The sequence below is a fragment of the Hyperolius riggenbachi genome, chromosome 4, assembly GCF_040937935.1.
Source record: "Hyperolius riggenbachi isolate aHypRig1 chromosome 4, aHypRig1.pri, whole genome shotgun sequence".
NCBI classification, from domain to species: Eukaryota; Metazoa; Chordata; class Amphibia; order Anura; family Hyperoliidae; genus Hyperolius; species Hyperolius riggenbachi.
The window spans coordinates 379,131,807-379,156,100 of record NC_090649.1 but is presented as its reverse complement, the minus strand read 5'-3'; the positions used below and the strand labels follow the sequence as shown (position 1 = coordinate 379,156,100).

General features: G+C 41.7%; 1 protein-coding gene across 13 annotated transcripts in view; it reads right to left on the bottom strand.

The window, feature by feature from the left end:
• UTRN (utrophin) overlaps positions 1-24,294 on the bottom strand; it is an 863,547-nt gene that overhangs the window by 84,472 nt on the left and 754,781 nt on the right. For all 13 annotated transcript variants that reach the window (XM_068232090.1, XM_068232089.1, XM_068232092.1 and 10 more), the window contains 3 exons: positions 20,624-20,685; positions 19,869-19,943; positions 9,838-10,039 (listed from right to left, as the gene is read on the bottom strand). In XM_068232090.1, the coding sequence (XP_068088191.1) occupies positions 9,838-10,039; positions 19,869-19,943; positions 20,624-20,685 (339 nt within the window). The remainder of the gene's footprint in view (positions 1-9,837; positions 10,040-19,868; positions 19,944-20,623; positions 20,686-24,294) is intronic.

The following is a 24,294-nucleotide window of genomic DNA, read 5'->3' as shown; positions in this document are numbered from 1 at the left end:
TACGGGATGGCTTTAATCACATGACCCGGGTGGAAGCTACTAGCATGTAGCATGGCATTCTTAGCGGTCGTTTTCCTGTAGCCTCTACTATAAATCTCATCATTCTGAATAACCAATTTAAGATCAAGGAAAGTTACCTCCTTGTCACTCAATTCTGCTGTAAATTCCATGTTGATGTCATTTGTATTTAAATACTGTACAAATGAATCAAATTGGTCATTTGATCCAGACCACACCACCAGGACGTCGTCCACGTACTTCGACCATTGTCTGACGTGCCCCCGGAATGGATTCTTGTCCGAGAGCATGGCAGACTCCTCCCACTCCCCCAGGAAGAGGTTCGCAAAAGAGCACGCCACAGGGGTCCCCTGTGGCGATAAGATTGAGCTCTCCTGTATGCTGGACCCTTAAATTGTGAGCGAGTAATTGGGTCTTTTAAATTTGTGTCCACCAGATGTTAGCTATGTACCATTTCCGGTTAGATTAGAGGTGTCCTAGGTGGGATGTATGGGGTCGGGGGGGTCCCCTTGGGCTGTCCCTATTTTGGAGTTTATGAGGCATAATTTTGCCGCACTTTCTCCCCCGGTCGTAATTTGATGGGGGTTGCACCTGACATTGGGGATTTTAAGTGCAGTGTGTATATACTCCTATAGGGTCGCCTGCGGGTACCTGTTGGTATAAACCGACCCCCTGCCTCCTCCTTATATTGATTTGTGCTTTGCACTTTTTATCACTATATATATTTCCTTTTCCCTCCCCTGTTCATCCCTGTTATAAGGATCTGTTGCTCGTACATCCCATCTTTTGGTAGCCTGGGGGTTGGGTCCATTATGTATAAACTTATGTGGGTTTCCCAGCCACCACCGCCCCAATTGTGTCCCTGTTTTAGATGTCACGGTGTGTTTTACACTTATTTTTATTACACTGTAGCACTATTACTTGCAACCACCAGGTGGCGCTGGGTTACAATGTTGCGAAGCGAGGGAGGTGTTAATTTTACATGTCCCTAGAGTGGTTTATCACTTCCTGGTATACGTTGGCATGGTGACGATGCGTAAATTTTACATCATCACCGGTTAGCTCAATTCCTATTGGCTGACCATGCGACCCTGAGGTCGCTCAGATTGTATGCGCTATACCCGCTCTGCTGATTGGAGGCCCGGCTTCCTTTCCTAATGGTCTGGTGGTTGACCAATGAACTTTGAGCACTGTGCGCCGACGCACTTCCGGAAGGGGCGGGGCTACTCCCCGTGATATACCGGACGTGTCTCGGACGCCATTGTGTGTGGAACGCAGCGTGACCAAGCGTCCTGTTGGACGTGAAACGGCCATCGCCGATCCTTTTGCAGCCCTGACACCCACTTCCACCCCCGCATTGGCTACCACGTCATGATAAGGTGATGTCTGCCTGATGTATTCTTTATGTCACACATGTCTTCACTTGAGAATAAATGACGCTGGATGACGGAAGGTGCATGTACCTGCTTCTTTGTTACAAGATTCTAATGATCCTTTAAACCTTGTGCTATGTTTTTGTTGCTAAGGAAGTAGCTAATCGACACTAGGTTGCTGAAAACTGTGCATTGCAATGCAGCGATGCAAGTCTATGGCATATGCAATCACGGTAGTGGTGAGGTACGCAAAGCAACGGTAAACCAGTGACTTACTTCTTGTGCAGCAGGGAGTACGTCATTGAGTGGGTGGCGACGCTACACATATTACCCTATCGGCATAGTCTGCCGCAAGGTAATGTGAAAGGGGACATGGTGCATTGTGGCCGTCCTGTCCCAGGCTCTCCTGCCACAGGACGATCGCACAGCACGAAGTGTGAAAGTAGCCTTACGGTTTTAGTTTTAAGGTGACAATTCTGGACCTGTACAGGCTTGGAGCTCAATCCTCTACCGGAAGCCTGTTCTGTATTATGGAGAGATGAGAGGGGAGGGGAAGTGAGAGGCATTTCATTGTGGAGTCTAGATTAACAATAGCCTCTAATAGCCATTGCCATCAATTATCCCATGCCTAAATTACCACAGCAGGGGCGCTATAACCATAATTTGTACAGCAGTCTACAGCAGCACCCAGATTATCAAGCGTGATCCACAGCCAAATTAACGGATTAGACAAAATTCAATTCACTTTTTTTCCTGACTTTTCGCCAAGGTGATATTTTCAAACCTTGTAAATAAAAATCCTTAAGTTTTCAGGATGCAAGAGAACACTGAAAATGATTTCAAAATTACTTTTTCACCTATAAGCAAGAAGTTTTAAATTAGGATGATACCATTTATTGGCTAACTAAAAATGAATAAGAATAAGCAAGCTTTCGGCCTTGCAGCCTTCGTCAGGCTGCAAGGCCGAAAGCTTGCTTATTCTTATTCATTTTTAGTTAGCCAATAAATGGTATCGTCCTGATTTTAAACTTCTTGCTTTTACTGATGGTTAACACGGTACAATACCCTACTGTTTTTCACCTATGTTTTTGTACTTTTTTACTTTTTATTTTCTTCTGAAAAGTTAGTTTGAAAAGAAGACGAAAAAATGATCTCCAATGAGAAAACACAGGAAAAAAAAGTTCATCGCATAAGGGCCAAAACAACTTAAAAATGAGAGAAAAACAAATTGTCTGCAGCAAAATATTTAGTGCATCAGACTCTGAGTATGCTTTTTGCCTGATACTATACATTGCAGTAGTGAAAAAAAAGTGTGAATTATGCAGAAGCTCTGTATTTTTCCCCTGTGATAAACATGACATATATTTGACAAAAAGTATATGTTGCATAAGGAACAAGCTTCCAGGCACGCAATACAAACTAATACTACACATCGGGTATGCTCTCCATGTCACACCACGCTCAGCATACACTGGCCAGGGCTTTAAACAAAGCTTTATTTCTCATTTATAAAGTATATGTGCCCTTTGCTTGTGATTTAACCAGGCTCCTGCTGTGAACGATTGCAGAGGGCAGCCACTGAAGAGCAGATTATTCAGGAGCCTCTGTACTCACAGCAGCAACCTCTTCTTTTATTTTCCGGACTATCAGCAGGGAATACCTTTGCTGAAGAAACATCTGGTTGGCTTTTACAAGATTAAACGAGACAACTCTAGCTTTGGTGTTTTTGAGCTTTCCATCTGGTTGAAATTTCAAATGTTTCAGCGCCCAAGCTTAAAAGGAAATCACACCTAAAATACAGTTTTTTGATCCATAAAATGTAATTTTGTAATAATGTCAGCTTCTATTGCATTTTATATTTCCCACAGGTACCCGATAATATAAGAAGCCAGACACCCAATTCTGCAGTATTGGAATCTGTGACATAACTATGGGAACCATAACACACCAATGAGAAGCCTCTGTTTCCTGAGGTAAATCAGCGATGGCCACCTAACACACATACATAATGGATGTCTGGCCATTTTCACAATTCTATGGGTAAAATAGCCATGAGGAATATCTGTGGGAGCAGGGAGTGATTCCATGTGTGACTGCATAAAGAGGACCAAAAGTAAAAAAAACGTGTTTGACAGAGCATGTAATATAAGACAGAGGGTTGCATTTCTGAGGAGTGAGAAAAAAGATGCTTTAAGGTACGTACACACGTCCAACTTTTTCGAACAACCTGTCGCCCGACTTGTCGCTTGAACAACAAGTTGGACATGTGTACGCACTATCGAACGACTGATAACAGCCGGTTTGCCCGATCCGCTCAGCAGATCCATTGGACCAACTGTCGTTTAAATCAGTGTTCCGAAACCCTGTCCTCAAGGCCCACCAACAGTGCATGTTTTGTGGAAATCCACCGAGGTAGTTAATCAGCTCTGCTGAGACACTAATTACCCCACCTGTGCATGTTTTGGGTTTCCTGCAAAACATGCACTGTTGGTGGGCCTTGAGGACAGGGTTGGGGAATTCTGGTTTAAATGACTGTTAGGTCCGTACATGTGTACAAATGACTTTTTGTTGTTTGTCCAACTAATAGATGTTCAAACAACAATTCGTTTGATCAGTCATTTAGTCTAGTTCATTGTACTATCCAGTCCATTGCCCATTATCAAGTTGGTTAAACAACGTGTAAGTTAGGTAAATTAGCATATCAGCCGCTTTGTTGGTCATGTGCACATGACATCTGAACGACTTGTTGTTCGCACTACAAGCAGTTCAAACAACAAGTTGGATGGCAAGTTGTTCGAAAACGTTGGACATGTGTACACACCTTTAGTTGAGTAACAGAACTTACAATGGACTGGAGAGATGTCAGCTGCTGATTATTATTATTTAGCATTTATATAGAGCCGACATCTTCCACAGCACTGTAGAGTATATTGTCTTGTCACTTTACTGTCCCTCAGAGGGGCTCATAATCTATTCCCTACCATGGTTCATTGGTATACTACAGGTAAAGTTATTACAGTAGTGTAACTTCTTAATTTATAATTTGTGTAAGATGTTACCCAAGGGCTGAGTGCACTTGCACACTTATAACAGGTATGTGTTGCTAAAAAAATTCACACAAGCATGCAAGTGTGCTCATGCTCTAAGCAACAAGCTTAGAGAAGTGGAGTTACTGGTGTGTTGTCAGCGTTCATAGTTATGTCACGTAGTAAAGCAGATTCAAAAATTGGAAATATAATTTCTGTTTTGTTCACATTTATTTTAAGAATTTGAAAGAACATGAAAGAGGAATTGTAAAGCATGGTCAACAATATCAAAAGCTAAAGTCAGATGAAGAAGAATTGGTATTGAACAGTGGTCAACAGAGTTAGCAGTTAGTAAGTCATTGGTTTCTTTATGCTAGTAATTACAATGTAGTATACCTCTACAGTAAAACAATGTAACAGCACTGTACAGAGTTTATGTTTCTCCATCCATGTTAAAGTAACTTGGGTTTACTGCTAGTTTTAATATAATATTTTAACACCCATTGTTTTTAATGAGGCCAGGTAACACTGCGAGGCGTTGGCTGGCTTTTCTAAAAATCCTGTTGCAGGAACTTTGGTGGTACTGGATAGTAATTTCACCTTTATAGGAGCACATTGAAAATGTATACCAGCCCCAGTAAAATCACTGGGACACGCCACTCATTGCCTGCTAAAGGTGCCAGTCAGTGCAAGTAATTCCCATGAATGAACCGATCAGCTCTAGTTTTGTTTTCATCAACACTTCCAGTGTGAATGAGCCCTCAGAGGAGATAAAGTAATACATTCACAGCCATACGTTTCTAAACTCCCCCTCCACCTTAACGGTGCATCTGGGGCTAAGACATTCTTGTTTGTCACTCATTTATCCTTTAACTCGATCAACAGATGTCAATTAAGACAAAGTGCATCTCCTCTGGTGAGATCCTTCCAACTGGCTTGTCAGATAATGTAAGGTATCTCAGTTGCTCTCAGACAGTTAGCCGTGCACCCAAGTGACTTAATTAAATCAAAATCCTGCTTCTCATTTATCCTGCAAGGCAACAGACATTGTCTGTATGGTTGGCTCAATAATTTACAGCCTACCACATTTACATTGGGATTTCACATTAACCAAGTTTCACCCACAATGCCCAGAGCAATGTTGCCATGCAAATGATGCTGGGCTTTTAATGGAACCATTTCTAATATTTGCTGTATTTTTCAGGAAACAAATACTTTCTCTTTTATTAAATGGAACTTTATTCCTCTCAAAGGTATTAAAAAATTAACTTGAAAACATTTAACAAAAAAGTATAAAGTATTTGTATATCTGTAGTCCTGAAAATGCCTCTTTGTATTATGGTATTATGCTAAAATATTTTATATTTTTCTTTGTGTGGCCTGCTGAATTATGTTCCCTCATGGCACTGTTTGGTGGATGATGCATTTTATGCAGGTAGAACTGTTCTCATCTATAGGGAATTCATAATGTCAAATGTCTGCTCACATTGCTATATTATGATACAACTCAGGTGAAGGCTGCTACATGCATTGAATGTAATGTATTGCATTATGCTCTACTCATCGTACGGTAAGACTTTAAAGAGACACTGAAGCGAAAAAAAATATATGATATAATGAATTGGTTGTGTACTATGAATAATTACTAGAAGATTAGCAGCAAAGAAAATATTCTCATACTGTTATTTTCAGGTATATAGTGTTTTTTCTAACATTGCATCATTCTATAATATGTGCAGATTACACAATGCTCAGCATTCAAAATGAGTCTTTCAGAGCAGTCTGTGAAGTAATGACCTCTCATCTAGCAGAGGAAAAGTAAATAGTCCAGGACCAGTTGAGATAATAAAAGTCAGATAACAGCCCTCTCCACGACTAACTTAGTCGGAGAGCTTAATGGCTTGTTTGCATAGAGATAACAACTGGAGTTTCTCAACTCTTCCTGTACTGGAAACAATTACACTGGTGTATCTGATCTTAATGTTTTATTTCTTAGCTGTGCTACACATACAAATCATAATATCATCATTTTTTTTCGCTTCAGTGTCTCTTTAAGTACGGTATTCTGCTTAACCCAGTTTAGTACATATACCCCTGTATTGGATCATTTTGTTCTCTAAAATCCCCACTGTAACAAGATAAACTCCTAAACAGTGCAGATAACTAGTAAAGGGCATACAAGCACTCACTTTAATGTAGAAAAACCTTGTGAACAATAATGTGAAAAGGCCCTGGAACATGGGAAAATGCTGTGTGAGTCACAATTTGACTGCAACTGTGTACGTGTGCGCGCGTGTGTGTGTGTGTGTGTGTGTGTGTGTGTGTGTGTGTGTGTAAGGGGGGCACTGTGACTAAATGCTGGGAGGGGAGCACCTGCGACTGCTGCGAGTGGCACTTTGTTGATTGCTGTGGGGCCACACTATGATCTCTATGGCCCACAATGTGAGCGCTGTGGGGGCTACCTATGACTGCTATGGGTGTCACGCTATGCCTGCTGGGGACCACCTGGAACAGTTATCTCTGCAGCATTCTGACTGCTATTGGAGGGCTGGACTTTGACTCTCTTTGGAGCTATTTTTTAAGAGCTTAGTAATGAGGCTTTTACATCCTTTTCAGTCCCTTACACTCATGTAGGAGTTCTGGTTCACCTTGAGCTTGCTGGGCAATCTGTACTCTATTTATTTTATCACTTTACATGTCATGTCAGGTACCTTTTCAGGGAAACTATTATGTGCTGTACTATTTCTTGATACTATGATTTTAAAGAGCTATTTAAGCAACAACAGAAAAAAGTAGTTACCTTATCTTACATGGGGCTTCTTGCAGCTACCTGGAATCATCCTAAGCCCGCGCCGTACTTACGAGACCCTCCAGCAAGCAGCGGTGACCCCCTCAAAACAAGGCACTCTGATCGCAATGCTGTTGCCAAGAGCGGTTTGCACATGCCGAGTAGCGATTTTCCCATACTGCGCATGTGCAGAACGCTGCCATACACGGGGACATGATGAGGAGGAGCGGAGGGTCTCAGGCACAGGATGACTGTGGGGGCTAAAAGAGGCCCCAAGTAAGCGAAACTGCCTATTTTCCTCTTTAGATTTCCTTTAATAATTCTGTTATGATCGGTATGCCACATCCTGTATTAGTTATACTTTCAGATTTAGAGATGAATAAGGAAAATCATTGAGCAACATACTAGAATAGATATTAGACATTTAGCTGACATGGAATGGCTTATGACAGATCATAATTAAGTTGAATCCTCGGGGCCATTGTGCTGCACAGCGATGCTTTCCTGTTTCATTCGATTTTTGACTTTTAGCCATACAGTCTGGCCGCATTATTGACAGCTTACACACAAACGCTTCTGTCAGGATTTTAACAACTGCAGGTCCTGAACATCTTCTGCGCAAGTGGGGTGGATTGCAGCCTGTCAACGTGCTCCCTCTGAGGAGCAGATAATTACACTATAAAATAACAGCATGAAAGGACCAGATGCTTCTAAAAGCCTGGTTAGTTATTTGAAATCTTAAAGTAGATAAAAATGTATCATAGCCATGTCAAATGATGATGACTACATAACATTCATAAAGCTTAGTTCACACTGCAAAACGCAATCGCTAGCGTATTTGCTCATTCATTCAAGCTGAATCGCTCCAAATAATGCTACATGCAGCACATTGGTGATTTTAACAAAGATGCACCACTGCTGTGGAAACACTCTTAAGGGGTGACACAACACTAGCGCTTTGCTGATTGTCAGTGATCGGAAAGTGCATTGCAGTGTGTGAACGAGTGCTTCAAATCAGTTGGCAGAAAAATTACATTCAAATCAACCAACCATCTGATAATTTTCATTGGATTATTTTTGGACTGGGAATGCATACTGCCCAAGTGTACAATGACTATAGGAACATGGCTATAACAACACAGAGTTTTTTTTCAACTTGATTTTTACTTCCAGAGTTTTCATTTGTACATTCCAGCACAAAAAAAAAAAAGATAACTACATTTTTACCACATTTCCACATGTTTAGCTCCACAAATAGAAGTAACACCATATCAAGTTACTACTGTATTAACATACTTGCAAATTGCAATAACTGTCGCCCAAAACAATGAACCTCTGCTATATAGACAATGCTACTTTGCTATCTATGACCAGCCTGTTCTATAGAGAAGGGAGGATGGGTAGAAGGTGTTCCACTGTAGAGACTACAGTAGGAAGATGGTAGGAGCTAAGCAAGAGCAATCTGATGCACACAATAGGTATAAGGATATAGGTGCACGATCGTTGGAACGACATTTAGCAATGCGTGATGATAAGGACCGTCAGGACGGATTTGATCTTTAAGATCCCCGATAACTCTGGCAACATTCCGCAATCGATTGACTTCCCGTTCACGCCCGTCCTGTAATGTCGCACATACCCGCCAGCCAGTCATTGTGACGTCGCTGGATCCATCTTCCTCCTTTGGGTGGTGAGTATTTAGCTTTACCGTGATAGACAGAAAGTGAGATTTACCACCTTTTCAAAAACACAGCCACAACAAATCATTTTCCGCCTCGGCAATGGATGCCAGCAGCTCATTTGCAGTGAAAAAATTTTGCTTTTCTGCTGGGAAAGTGGCGGGAAAATTCTATGTTTAACAGTGCCTCTGAAGAGGGCCTCTAACTGTAGGAAGGGCATAAAAAGCAGACGTGTGTGTCTCTAATCCAGCTTCACTGATAGAAAAGGTGTCACAGCATGTTCTGAATTGGGTAAAAGGAGCATTCGGTGAACTGAGTATTGGTAATAACATTTGTAATTTAGGTGTCTCCAGCTCACAATTACCTCATATATACAGTATGTGGGTTCCTTCTGGAAGAGATTTACATGTGTTATGAAGAATTGGTGCAATAAAATAATTAACTGCTAATTGCCTGGTTTCCTGCTTATACCTATATCCTTATACCTATATTGTTGAACAAAAGGTGTAGAGAATAACCAAAGAATAAATATTTTTTTGACTCGTAATTGTGGGTTAACGCCTATATATTACTTGATTGCCATCCTAAGCCAGATGTCATCATTTAACCCACTTGTTTTGCAGCAAAGTTAAAAATTCACACTGCAAGAAGAACACCTAAAGTAAAGTACATCTAAAATAAAAATATGGATGTATTTACAGATTTACCACACAGCCATGAATGGTCACCTGGTTTGGTAGGCTATTAAATCAAAATAACTGTTATGATTATTGTACAGAGCATTCTATCACGTACCTAATCCCAGGAGACAAAACAATGATGAGCTACAAGTACATTTCTCAATAACTCCTGACCAACACTGAAGGTTAAAGAAAGCATTCTATTCACATTCTCTTCCTGCACTACAGAGCTTGGCACCTTTTGTGCAGAAATCAATGCAATGATGAACTTACGTGTCATATACGTTAAGCAGCCAGTTCAGACACATGTCTACACAGAGAGGCACATTAACTAACTCCTTATGTTTCTCCTCCAGGCTGTCATAGATGGACGTGAGGATGCTTATAATTTCCGGCACTGACAGCAGTTGTTGGTTTTGATTGAGTTCGTGCTGTTTGAAGATGTTGTGTGTGTTGCTGAGTTCCAGGAGATCCACTGCGAAATAAAAATAAAATAATTGCTATATTTTCACTATAAAGAAGCTAAAGTTCATTTCATGAACATTTGCTTGTACAGTTATAGAATTGTAAATAGAATTGCAGTAAGGAAGCATAGAGCTACTGTAGAAATAGAACAAACTTTATTGCCAAAAATTACAATGATTTGTCTCTAAGACGTGCAATATAAAACACCCACCCATAAAACCAATGCATTGGTGGTTAAACATTGATGCTGACTTATGCTAGCCTATTTGAAGTGCACTCCAATAAAGAGGTATACCAATATGTGAAAACATCTTCAGGCCCAATTGTCTTCAGGCCCAATTGAATTCAAAGCAATGTAATCCAACAAACAGACATCCGCATAGATTGGCAACTTCTAGCCTCCTCATGTGTCACCCAAACACGCCTCTTACTGAACCTAACACATACTCATTACTGACACTGCATCGGTGTCAAACCCTTACCAGACATTAGCCAGCTGATAGCCTGAACCGTAGAACATGCTGCAAAAACTCACATGCCCATCTCTCTCCAGGGTACACACCTGAGTCATCTTCCTACAGCTCATCGCTGAGGAACAATACTGAGTTTCAGTGACATTTTTCACCTGCAATAACCAATGCCTATTAAGTGGCTGGCAGCTGGGGAAAAGTAAAGAGGCATGGGGGGCAGGGCCGAACTCCCATGGATATCAGGTAACATGACTTTTTTTATCCCAACAGACCACCTCAGACATATGACGTGGGACACTGTAGCAAGCCTCTATAAGGCTGTGAATAGCAGCTGCACGATGTTGCAACAAAAGCCAGTCTCAGAAGCAGAACATTACAGCAGCGAAATGGCAGGGAGCCATCTTGTGGTGGAAAATGATAATGCCTAGAGAAATGCTTATTTAAACCATTTTGGATATAGATTCCCACATTCATACATCCAAATGGACTAGTTCCTCAACACTCAACAGTTGCTTGTCGTAGTCTCCCCTTCTTGGGCTGATTTATAATTTATAAATCCCCATCACCTTCATGCCTCTTGGATCTTAATTATGCATAGTTTTAAAATGCATATCCAATGAATTAATTTTCTTTTTATCCACATTAGGTTTTGTAATGACCGACAAATGTTCCTTAATGCGCACATTCAAAGGTCGATACATTTTGCCAATGAAAATTAAATCTCATGCACGTCATAATTGATACACCACCCTTTCAGTGGTGTTCTCTTTCTCTCTCGTCTTTTTTTTTTTTTAAATTGCGGCAAACTTTGTGTATCAGTTTTACAGCAATGTCAAGTATGTTATAGCAACTATATTTAAATATACCCTTAACCAACCTATTTTTGTAGAATTAGGCAAAAAATACATAGCTCCATTAATCTAGCCTTGAATCTTATAGCTAAAAGTTAAACATCTTGTTTGGAATGAGCTCACAGTTTTCAGTTTTCTCATGAATCATTTTGCAATGGAGCCGAGTTGTGGACTACTATCAAAATGAAACCTGCATAACATCACTTCGGTTTCTTTTGGTGAATAAAAAAACAATTGGTCCACAAGGTGGCTTTATGTCATAAGTCTCTGTGGCAGCTTCCAAGTCTAAGTAAAAAAAATAATAGTCAGCAATAATGCATACAATAGTTTCCCCATAACTGGTATAGAAGGCTCCCAAAATATATTAACGTTTATTATTTCTTGTACAATCAAAATAGTGCATGCTTGCCAAGATGTTAATAAGAGTCTAAGGGCCATATCCTATTCAAGGTGATAAGTAGCTTGCAGATGCAAGCTACTTATCACCTTGCCATTGCGCGAGGATTACTGGCAAATCTTATTGCCCATATCCTTCGCGCGATGGCCGATCGTTAGGGAGCATTACTCAGGCGAAAGCCTGAGCGATGCTCCCTTTTACCGAGCGATGGGGAGTGAGGTTTACGCTGTGGTGCTGTCCATCAGCAGCACAGCCTCACTCCCCACACATGCGCACTCGCCCGCTGAACATCGCCGCCATCTTCCGCCGCAGCATCTGGGGGTCTCCTTTAATAAGGAGACCCCCAGAGCTCCCCGTCGGGTCACCGCACAGTTTAGAAGCCCCGGCGCAGCTCTGCAAAGGCTCCCCTGTCATACGTATCGCCGCTGATCACCCGACGCCTCTCGCCGCAAAATCCATCACGTAATTATAGTGTATCTAACACAGTAATTACTGTCCACATAGAAGGAGCCCGGGCAAAGCATCTTTGAATCTGCAGCCGGGCTCCCCATTGGTCCGCTGTCTGAGCCATTTTATTGGTTTAGACAGCGGACCAATGGGGAGCCCGGCTGCAGATTCAAAGATGCTTTGCCCGGGCTCCTTCTATGCGGACAGTAATTACAGTGTTAGATACACTGTAATTACGTGATGGATTTTGCGGCGAGAGGCGTCGGGTGATCGGCGGCGGTACGTATCACAGGGGAGCCTTTGCAGAGCTGCGCGGGGGCTTCTAAACTGTGCGGCGACCCGACGGGGAGCTCTGGTGGTCTCCTTATTAAAGGAGACCCCCAGATGCCGCGGCGACGACGTGCGTTAGCTAGTTTAGACCTGCTTTTTGCAGGTCTAAGCTAACGCTCATGTCTGCCGGGAAGCATCGTTTCCCAGAGACATGATAAGGGTAATTGGATTCCGTGGTAAGAACTCGCTGGGCGATTATATCGTCCAAAGCGAGTTCTTTTCCGCCTCGGGGGGTCTAAAGTTTAATTAGATTAGGCGATGCCCCCATCGCCTAAGTTAAGAACTCGCCAGTGCTTAGCGCTGGCGAGTTCAGCAATAGAATATGGCCCTAACAGTTTTGAGTTTATGTAAAATTCTGTAGCTTAGAAATGAACCAAAATCATCAGCTGCTGTAATTGGATTTGACCATTTCTTAGCTGCACAAAATTAATATAGGAATTGCTTATACATGAAATAGAGGCGCGAGGAAAAAGGGGCGCTAGGGAATACCAATAGTAGAATATCAGTAATTAGTAGCAGGTCATTGGTCAGCTCTAATGCATAGAAGTAGGAATGTTAAAATCTCTTACTTGTTCATTACTCTGAAGTGTAATAGGGGGAGATATGCTGGAAACCACTGTGACCCATTGTGAGATCAGCCTCCATTGAGGTCAAGCAATTACTGTATAGAGAATGCATAGCAGTGAAGAAAGTGTGTTCCAAGGTATTTGCATATGAGGACTACTCACTTATGCATATACTTTTGTTTTACAGTCACATGACAAACTGCCACCATTTTCTGTATGACACAAATCCAGTTATATAGTTTTCTTAGGTATTTTAGTGTATAGACCAGGACTGGGCAAAATTTGCTTGACCCGGGCCGTATGCTGCAGACCGCATTCCTTAAATGTATTACGCTGGCAATGTCCTGGAGGCGAGTCATGTGACGCTCTGGAGATGCCATGCTGTAATCGGCGAGCAAGGTGAGTTTTAAGTCTTCCTGTTACCGCCCGCTCGCAACTCTGCAGGGAGGGAGAGGGCAAGGAGAGGAATCATACATCATATGGGGGCCGGATACAATAGTTTCCCCATCACTGGTATAGAAGGTTCCCAAAATATATTAACTTTTACCATTTCTTGTACAATCAAAATAGTGCATGCTTGCCAAATACCCTTTTTTAATCTCTACTTAGTGGTCATATGACTTTGTGGCCAGCTCTCAAAATTGGCTGTTGCTAGAGGAGTGTCCTTTTTGCGGCAAACCACAGGGAGCCAAGGCAGCAGAATCCCACCCACCAGCTCTCCACAGACTTTTTCTGTGTGGTATGGTAATTCCCACCCCCAGGCTGCCATGTTGATCCACCTATGTGAGTATTCCTGGGAGAGTCACTAGTGATGCTCAGTTTTTTCATAAAAGGATTATTTAAGCTCAGTCAGCTGAAGTAAAGCTAAATAGATGTTCCTCTACCCCAGTGGTCCTCAAACTAAGGCCCACGGGCCGAACGTGGCCCCCAGAGGCTTTTTCACTGGCCCTCCACTCTCAAAATCTACTGTATTACTTATAGATGCGGTCCACAGCATCTTTAAACATCTGTGACCCACATATAGAATGGAAGTGCTGGCACCACCCATCCACATGGGTCCAATTGGACTGCAGGTTGTCACCTGGGTATGCTTCACTGTCTATAGCAAAAATGTTCACCTACGGAGGAGTTCTCCTCTGTGTTGCATAACATATACATGCTGTGTTGGGGGGCATACTATCGGATTTGGTTAAATGGGAGATAGAAGGGCTGCACAGGTAATAGTTTTACACTACGTAGGCTCAATGTAATGTTTTCTACATTTCATGTATACGCTGGCCCCCCAGCAGTCTGAAGTATGTTGACCCGGCTCTTGACCAAAAAAGTTTGGGGACTCCCGTTCTACCCTATCTATTCCAAAGCTAAATAAAGATTAGTAATGGCCAGTAAGCATAACACTGAGTTTTGTACAACAGTTTTTTTACAACAATTTCAGGATGTAATAAAGGTAATTAAATGTAAGTAAATTCAAAGAAAGGCAAGTGGTTGGCACTGCAGCGATATAGCATGCATACATCAGCTACGGAAATGTTTGCACAGGAGGATTACACATACTCCTCTTCTTCTGAACCTCTTCAGCGTGCTCAAGCAACAACATCAAATGGCAAGCAAGCAAAGAAGGCAGGAAAGCTGGCACTGCTGCAAGTGTTTAATTTATTGTAGCAAAGATAAAGTGCAAACGTGCAACAACTGCAAAAGATTGTGGCATGAGGAAACACATACCCTGGTGAGAAGAGGCGTAGATGACGGCGGGTGCTGGGCACAGGATGCCTGACGGCCGTTTCGCGCTAAACAGCGCTTCTATGGAGGCTGCAACCATGTTGGGCAATGGCTACTGATTAAATACTGTTCAGAGCCGGCGTTTAGCGTCACTTCCGGTGGCAGTGCCGCCCCTACTTCCGGGCCACGTGTGCGTACGTATAGACGCATTGCGTCAACGTACGCCACATGTGTACGCTAATCCGTGTGGCGCCTACAATGTACGCATGTCAATTGGATACATGTGTAGTGCATAATATGCATGCGACGTAAGCGTCAATATGGTCGCATAGGGTTTAGTGAAAACACTCCCCCCAGCGACCAAACTTGGATAGGGCCCGACTAGGCCAGACCCACACCTTGGGCACAGGGAAAGGATGAAAGTGGGGGAAAGGAGGAAAAGGGGAAGACTAAGTGGGGGAAGAAAGATACTGAAGATCAGGAAGTCCTGAATGGAAAAGGGTTCTATTCCACCTTTTCCATTCAGGACTTCCTGATCTTCAGTATCTTTCTTCCCCCACTTAGTCTTCCCCTTTTCCTCCTTTCCCCCACTTTCATCCTTTCCCTGTGCCCAAGGTGTGGGTCTGGCCTAGTCGGGCCCTATCCAAGTTTGGTCGCTGGGGGGAGTGTTTTCACTAAACCCTATGCGACCATATTGACGCTTACGTCGCATGCATATTATGCACTACGCATGTATCCAATTGACATGCGTACATTGTAGGCTCCACGCGTATTAGCGTACGCATGTGGCGTACGTTGACGCAATGCGTCTATACGTACGCACACGTGACGCGGAAGTAGCGGCGGCGCTGCCACCGGAAGTGACGCTAAACGCCGGCTCTGAACAGTATTTAATCAGTAGCCATTCCCCAACATGGTTGCAGCCTCCGTAGAAGCGCTGTTTAGCGCGAAACGGCCGTCAGGCATCCTGTGCCCAGCACCCACCGTCATCTACGCCTCTTCTCACCAGGGTATGTGTTTCCTCATGCCACAATCTTTTGCAAGTTGTTGCACGTTTGCACTTTATCTTTGCTACAATAAATTGAACACTTGCAGCAGTGCCAGCTTTCCTGCCTTCTTTGCTTGCTTGTAATTAAATGTAATAATCCAATACTGGATTTTTAGTCTGGCCACATTAAAAGTTGTATTGAGCTGGGACCTGAATTACAATTTCAGGAAATGTAATCTGTAATAGCACATCTCTTTAAAACTGCAGAGATTTGAAACGGGTAAAAGGCTCCTTTTTCTGGATGACAGTCTTAGCAGCAGTGTGTGCCTGGAACTTCATCAGGCAGGCAGGAGTTTTGGCTCCTATTGTCACTCTATTATGGTAAGAGAATGTGACAGGTCTTAGGAAAGCTATAAATCAGCAGGCTTTAGAAAAAAATAACAAGTGGCTGAGGGGGGCAGAGCTCTGAAGAAGCTTTTGGCAGGACTTGATAGCCAGTAATTTGCTTACGTTAAATTTAGAAACCACTTAATATTTTTCTTGGTGACTTAAGCAGTGTTACTGATCACAATGTTATCATCAAAGGTACAGATAAAGTGATCAGATTACCTAAACTGCTGATGTGACACAAAAAAAGTTACTATTTGTAAATACTGCAATGTATGAAAGTTAACTAAAGTGCTTTTAAAGGATTACTAAACTTGCATAGGAAAAGTCACAAATCTCTCTGGAACTGTCTTCAATTAAACAATAATTGAGGTGACAATTATTGAGCCTGTCTCTGTCTTAATACAGGCGGATGGGGGGGGGGGGGGGGGGAAAGGGGGCTTCCACAGTGTTAAATATTTACCTGTCCTGACGTCTTCAGAGGGCACTGGTTCCCCTCTTTGACAGTATAGCAGCCCTGTTTTCGAAGACCGCTGACCCTCTATGGGAATCTCCGCCTGCGTGGCCGTGGCCCCAGCTTGACACCCACCAATCAGGCTGAAGCTTCCGAGCTGGGGGCAAGCCGTGGCCATGTAGGTGGCCAGAGCTACGGCAGACGGTTTGACAAACAATCACCAGGGCCCCAGTTGAAGGGGAGGCGGTGCAATCAGCTGTGTTGAGGAATGAGGCCAGTACAGGTGAGTGATCCTCCCCTTCCTAGATCATTTAGACAGAGCCTGTCAATGACCCAATCAATTTTATAGGCATCTGTGGACTTTATAGAGGGAATAAGTTGCTCTGTGTGACCAAGAAGCTGCCAACTTGTCCCATTTCTATAAGAGATTCTGCTTCCTGATTTTTCTGTTAGATTACAGAATGGTATGACATTTACTCACTGAGCAAAGCACAGGTGAAACTAAAACATACTTCAAGGTGCCATACATTACTCGATCTGTGGCATATCCAATGTGTTTCTCTACTGCTTGTTGCAATGTGATTATTATTTTGCCAATCAATATTTCCATTTCTGACATATCCATTATGTTAAGGGATTTTTTCAACCTAACCGCTGTGTAAAATGGATCAAGAGTTATTGATGACCAATTCTAACTAAGAGACTATGGAGATTTCAGGGAGGTTCCAGATAAATTAGATGCAAATCAGCCTGCTTTAAAACCACTAAGTTCAATTAAAAAAATGTGTTTTTTTTAACATGAATAAGTTGCATTTTACCAACCAGCTAACTCTCAATCCTTATGTCTAAGTTTATATTTTTCAGCAAATTGCTGTTTTTCTCTTATACTGTGATTTCACTTTGAAATATAATTTTACCCGAGTGCTTTCTCCTTTTGTGAAACTATTATTTTTATGAAATAAGACCAATAACAGTTTGATCATTCTTGTAATATGAGCAGGCCACTTCTATAAGGTACAGCTGAAGTGCTAAAACACGCTGCAATCATTTAGAAGTAGAAACCCTTCAGATAAGAAAAGACTGCTGATATTACAATCAAGAATAGAAATAACAGTAATGACCAGAATCTGTAAAGACGCATACACATGCCCAGTGCTGGCCACAGGACTCAATTCCCTGGCCGACACTCTGGGACTGACTGCCTGAAGGCTACTATCACTATAGATTATTTTATAGATATTCTTAATTAACTTAATTAATTGAGCTCTGCAACACCTACATCTTATGCAGAGCCTTCCATGAATCCTGTAAAGGTTATAGACTAAAGCTCAGTAGACATGTTAGCTATTACTTCTGCTGCTACTAGTCATGTGGCCAGACCTGGACTGATAACTTTCCTTCAACCCAATTATTAATAGAAGTACAGTCAAGTTAACCAAGATGAAAAAAAAACTGATGAGATAAACAATTGTAATTATCTTTTACTCCAAAAATGATCTTTTTTAGACATCTTGCAGTTTTATTTTATGTTTAAAAACGTAAAAGTTAGATGTAATATTTTATTGTGTCTGCTCAATGACACAGACTTTCAAGTTTTCCAGAGTTAATATACATGAACTATTGACCTTTTTTTAATCTACCCCCTGCACTCAGAATCTGTGCTTTGCCTGTCTGCAAGAGTTTTATTGCTGTAATTCCTCATCAGTGAGGGTCACCTAGTCCAAATAGGTCACTACTAGAGAAAAACTGTCATTTTCTTACCTGAATAGTTAACTCTTTCATGTAGAAAAAGGAACACAGCCTAGTTTTTTGTAACTTGGCATTGTACATCACATGTCTATATCATCATATCACATGTCACCTCAGGTACACTTTTAAAGCCCTATTTCACTTCCCTATGTTATCAATATGTTTTGTAATATTTGTTAAATTGCTTGCATCCATTTTTCATGTGCGCAGCACGGACCCAGCCTCACAGAGAGACAGGAGGACAGGGACGGGGCCAGGGAGCCAGGCGGGGGCGTGAGCCGGCGGGTGCGCGCACGTGTGTGCAGCTTGTTCGCGCATGCGTCGGTTGCCTGCACGTGCGCAGTACATGCAGCGGCTGGCGGCGAGAAACACAGACCCTAGAGCCCATTTTTAAACAGGCTTGGGTCTGCTAGTTTTATTTATAATGTGAAAATATCACCTCGGAGAAAACTTAACTGGATCGGGGCCACTGTTTATTTAAATCAGTACTTAGCAAATGTTAGGCTAAATGTAATGTACAAGCATGTGCATTATATGCCAATCTCAGTACAACGGATCAGTTGGTCCCACTAAACAATATTAATGCAGTTATTTTGGAAACCAAGAGATGCATCTTATGTGTACAGCAAAACAGCTAGGAACTGGGAATGTGCAGAGAGATAAACATTGTATAGGATGGCCACATCCCACCCATACCTCTTGCAATTCTCTTCTGGATTGAGTTCAGACATTAAAGTTTTTAGCTCATTTTACAGACCTGTATCAAGCACCATACACAAAATGGTAAAAATGAGAGCACATTTCACAGACAAAGGAATCTTGTACAAAGCAGAATATTCACTTCTAATTCATCATACAGTTTAGCAGGAAAGAGATTATAGCATTAGACTTGGAAGCATTGTCATGCCAACTCTCACAATGACGAGTCTTTGAATCACTAATAATCATACGTTAGAAACCAGATGAAACATTATAATGAAATTCTAGGAATTCTGTATCTTACATTATCTTGACACCCACTACTGTATTGAATGATTTTATGTGTGTAATATATGTATGCATGGTATTTTTAGAAAAATTCATTTTTTATGAGATCTGCACACCAATTATATGATATACCACCCTCACTTCTCCTGGACAATCCCCAGCACTGGAGAGTAAAGTAATGTATTTGAGTCTAAAGGCACAGCACCCCATTGGGCTTCTCTGGACAAAGGGGAAGTCCACAATTGCCAGGGTGCTGGGATTAAAAATAGAAACGAATGTGGGTGGACATGTGATTGAGGTTGTAACCTCAAAAGGTCATCATTCATTATTTTAATAATGTGTGTAGAAAACCTTACAAAGTATATATATTTTTTTGTGTGTGTGAATGTTTGTGTGTGTGTGCTTGTGTGTGTGTGTGCGTGTGTGTATGTGTAAACTCTGGGACAACAAAAATAATGATTTATGTGTATGTGATTATAGAATTCCGTACTTACAGCATAGAGTTTTCTGAAGTCTCCTAATCTTCATGGCAGTGCGATAGGCTGAAAACCTCACATTGTTTAAATCACCTGTGAGAGATTAAAAAAAAAAAACTCCATAAGTTTACAGGATGGAAATAGCGTATCTAAGTCGACTTCTGTTGCTATGTTCACATTTCATGCATTTTATTATTAATCTAATATGGCTTCAGCGCCATATGACAATATATTCAAGCAAAGTGGACGGCCTAATGAACATATCAACTTGTCAACACTCATTAGTGGGAAGCAGTAGGCTAAGACCAGCCACTGCCTTCCATTCAGCACTCATATCTGCAAAGGGCTAAGTTAGTCCCTAGAGTTTAATGTCAGCCATAGGGTGAGTGATGTAAAGTACTAACTGTGCTCCTTGTTAATTCTACAGTATTTCCAATTTTAAGCATGCAAAAGGTAGAGCATTTACCTTCACAATTCCATAGCTAATTAATAGTGGTACAATAGTGGTACAAAGAATGATCGCTATAACTATTTTGTGGGACCACAGAACAATGGCAAACCCACTACTGGGCTACATGAAGAACACAAGTTAGGGTGTAAAGCCAACCCAAGTATAAGAAAGAGAGCATGCAGTGTGAAACTACATAACTAGAGTCTACTTACAAAAAACACTACATTCCAACATTTTTCGTTTTTCCAAAAATTGTAGATGTTATAAGCTAGACTGGAACTAATAGTAAAGAGGTATCACATCTATGCAAAGACATACTTACCAAGGGATTGGAAGAGCTCAGTCATTTTAGGGTGATCCCAGCATGTAGTCTGAGTCTGATGACTGTAAGTAAAAAAAAGTAAAACAAAAATGAATAATATAATAACTACAATACTGTAATAACTAAAACTTTCAAAACATGCATACTGGGACATTGTTATGTCAAATGTAAAACAATGGACGTTTCAGAAGTAAGGTTTCATAAAACAAAGAACGTTTTATAAAAGGAGTAGACTTCACAAGCCCAGACCATTTTTTTCAGGCAACAAGAAACTCTGTAATCAATTTTTGAGCAGAATAAAGCATACATTGTTCATAAAACGTAATCACTGTGCACTCACTGCACACAATGTGTGTAGTTTCCCCAAGTCTGATTGGGGTTCCTCTGGCCACTCAGGTTTCCTCCCACATTTCAAAAACATACAAATAAATTCAATGGCTTCCCCTCAAAAAATACAACAAAAATGGCCCTAGACTACCACTAGACTGTATGACTATGATAGGGAATAAATGGTGAGCCCCTCAGTAAGTGAGAAGATTCTATATTCTGTAAAGTGATGCGGAATAATATTAGTGTTATCAAAAAGTTGTGACAATCCAGCTGTATTGCTTTCACAGACCAGGAGCAAAGAAACACATCACCAGGTAATACACACGTAGAGATTGCCTTTTGTAAAAACTTTAGCTAAAAAGGATCAGTAGTGCCAGAAGTGTAAACGGTTTAATAAGAAAATAATGCCTTTTCAGTGAAAAGATTTAGCACCTCTACTGAGAATCTATTGTGCCCAGCGGTTGATTTGACCAATTGCTGGCCAACAGCAGTGTTCTCCCCACTCACCAGAACCTCCACATGACCCCCACCACCATGATAACAAAACACATCAATAGCATGCAGGCTAGCGACGCATGAGAGTGTAGGCAGACTGGATGAGTTCACCGCACATTATTGATATAGCAGAGATATGACATGTATCGTATATTCTGGGTACAATTCTTATTTACAGACATCGGATAAAGGCATTGTTGTTTCATGTGTCTATGTCTGTTTTAATTTCAATTGTTCTTAATTTTGTTGTTCTGACATGTTGAGTTTGTGGATAACTATTCATACTCTACGTTACACTCCCTCAACAACATGAAATCAAGGGATAGTACAACTTTACACTGTTCTGTGTCCCTGTGTGATGTTCAAAGTAAGCGCTATATGCCTTTCTCATTGCATATCCCTGTAATGCATATTACCATACCTCAATAAACAAAGAAAAATAAATACATATATATATATATATATATATATATATATATATATATATATATATATATATATATGCTTTATAAGGACATGTTAGGAGTTAGAAGGTAAGCTGTTAGCTCCAGAGTGTGTGTCTCTCATAACGTGCAGGGAGGCGGGGAGCTGCAGGAGGCGCGGCTAAGGAGAGAGAGCTGCCCAATGGCAGCTCAGGAAACCCTGTAGGAATGCCCCTGGCTGGCGTTTTGAACAGGGAATTGCTCTCCTCAATGTTAACATGCGAGATAGCAACAGATATTGTTGCTAAACTCGGGGGGCTATAGCGCGGTGGTGGGGGGGCAGAGAGCGGCGGTGTGGGGACACAGAGGCATGTCAGGAGGCAGAGAACATGCCTCTGTGTCCCATCTGCCCCCCAAAGATCCACCTCGGGTTCTCTTTAAGGGTGAACTCTACCTCTCTAGCTTTCTGTTATTACATCAATATTCATTATTATTCAGATCCGTCACAGGTTTAGTTTGAAATAGTAGGTGTAGAAACAGTGGCCCTGTAAAGATTTCAGTTTTGGGTCCTATTATATCTGAGTTAACCTATGTTTCATTAAAATGTGTTTGTTTTAGCTATAACGCATGCTTTAAAAGCAAACTTTATTGAACAACAAAAAACAAAACTTGATTTTCTGGAGCAACTTTCCAAACTGAAAGAAAAAAAAATACTAAGTGGCTGTTCTAGGCAATACCTTGACTTTTCCTTTCATCGTCTTTTAGCGAGTGCCTTGTCAGCGTCTGACAGAAATCCTTCCAGACTAATACACAAGTACTTAAACAAAATCTGGCTTTTCAAAGGAGGACACTAAAACTAAAATCAATTTTGCAACAGACAATGAAAAAAAAATGATGTCGACATTAATTAATTACATTCACGTATCATCCGCTGCAAATAAATGATTCAACTTCTGTCTATGTGATGATGGGATTTTGGTCTCTCCCAACCTAATTTACTATTAATCGGCCACATCACTGTCATTTGCCTGCACACTGCAGTTACCAGCACACTGCACTGGCCATATATTATGCACTCTCTGTGAAAGCCTAGCACGATATAAGCCAGTTCCAGAGACAAATCCATGCCACAAGGGAGAAGATCTCAATAGGATGGGTGGAAAATAACGACTCCTATTCAAGCTCTCTGATCTCGTATTCTGTAGCACTGTGCCATGCACTGTTCTCTGTCTCCTCACCACTTTATTCTCTTGCCAGTGTAAAGATTTCCTTCCCTGCTTTAAGCAATACTCTAATCTCTTCCTCCCTCTCATTATCATTGTCGTCTTCCCACTTGCCATCATCTGTGTGCCAAAGGGTCTTAATAATGAGAAACCATATGTTCCCAATGCAGGATACAGATTGTATACCTTAAAGGGAAAGTATATATTTTCTTTACTGTAAGTGGAAATGCATTTAAAGACGCAGTTAAGACCCAGCTTTTATAATAGAAATGGACTATGCATTAAAAAGGAGGGAGAAGTGTTGGGCAGCGTTTCAGACAGTTTAGCTAGGAATGTAGCATGTGTACAGCTGTTCCCCTTCTTCCCAACTCATAAAGGCACACCAGATCTTTAAACAACAATGACATATAACGGCACAGTTTTCCTCACCCACCGGTTAAGCTGGTGTGTGCCGTGTCCTGGTCCCTGAATTCAACACAAACACTTGAGGTGCAGGTGCAAAACATAGCTACAAGGTTAGCAAAATGTCACTAACCTTTTAGCATTGTTGATTTTTACTGCACAGTTAAAGTGAACTTGTAACAAGTTACATATTTACCCATGTGGAGAGAAGCCTCCGTGTCCTCCTTAAAGTGAGTCTGAAGTGAGTATAAAAAAAACAGATATTCACCTAGGGAGAGAGAAGGCTCTGGGTCCTATAGAACCTTCCCATTCCTCCTACGGTCGCCACATTCGAGCGCTGGATTCCCCCATTAGCAGTCTCTGACCAACCGGCTGGAGACTGCTCTCCTGTCACTTCCGTCGCTGAGGGAGGATTCCGCAATCTTCGGGAGCCCAAGTGCTCCCAAAGACGTCCGCTCCGAGCAGCCATCTTCGGGAGCATCTGAAGATTGTCGAAGCCTCCCTCAGTGGCGGAAGTGAGGGAAGAGAGCAGTCTCCAACCGATCGGTCGGAGACTGCTAATGATCCAGCGCTGGAACGCAGGGCCCGTAGAAGAAACGGGTAGGCTCTATACAACCCAGAGCCTTCCCTCTCCTTAGGTGAGTATCCGTTTTTTTTTAAAACTCCCTTCAGACTCCCTTTAACTCCACCAGAGTTGACCAGTACCCTCTTCTAGTTCACATCCATGCGTCCCTCTGTGTACAAGCACAGTTATATTGCGCATCAGCAGGCAAGAATGCATGTGAGTGTAAAAAGGTGT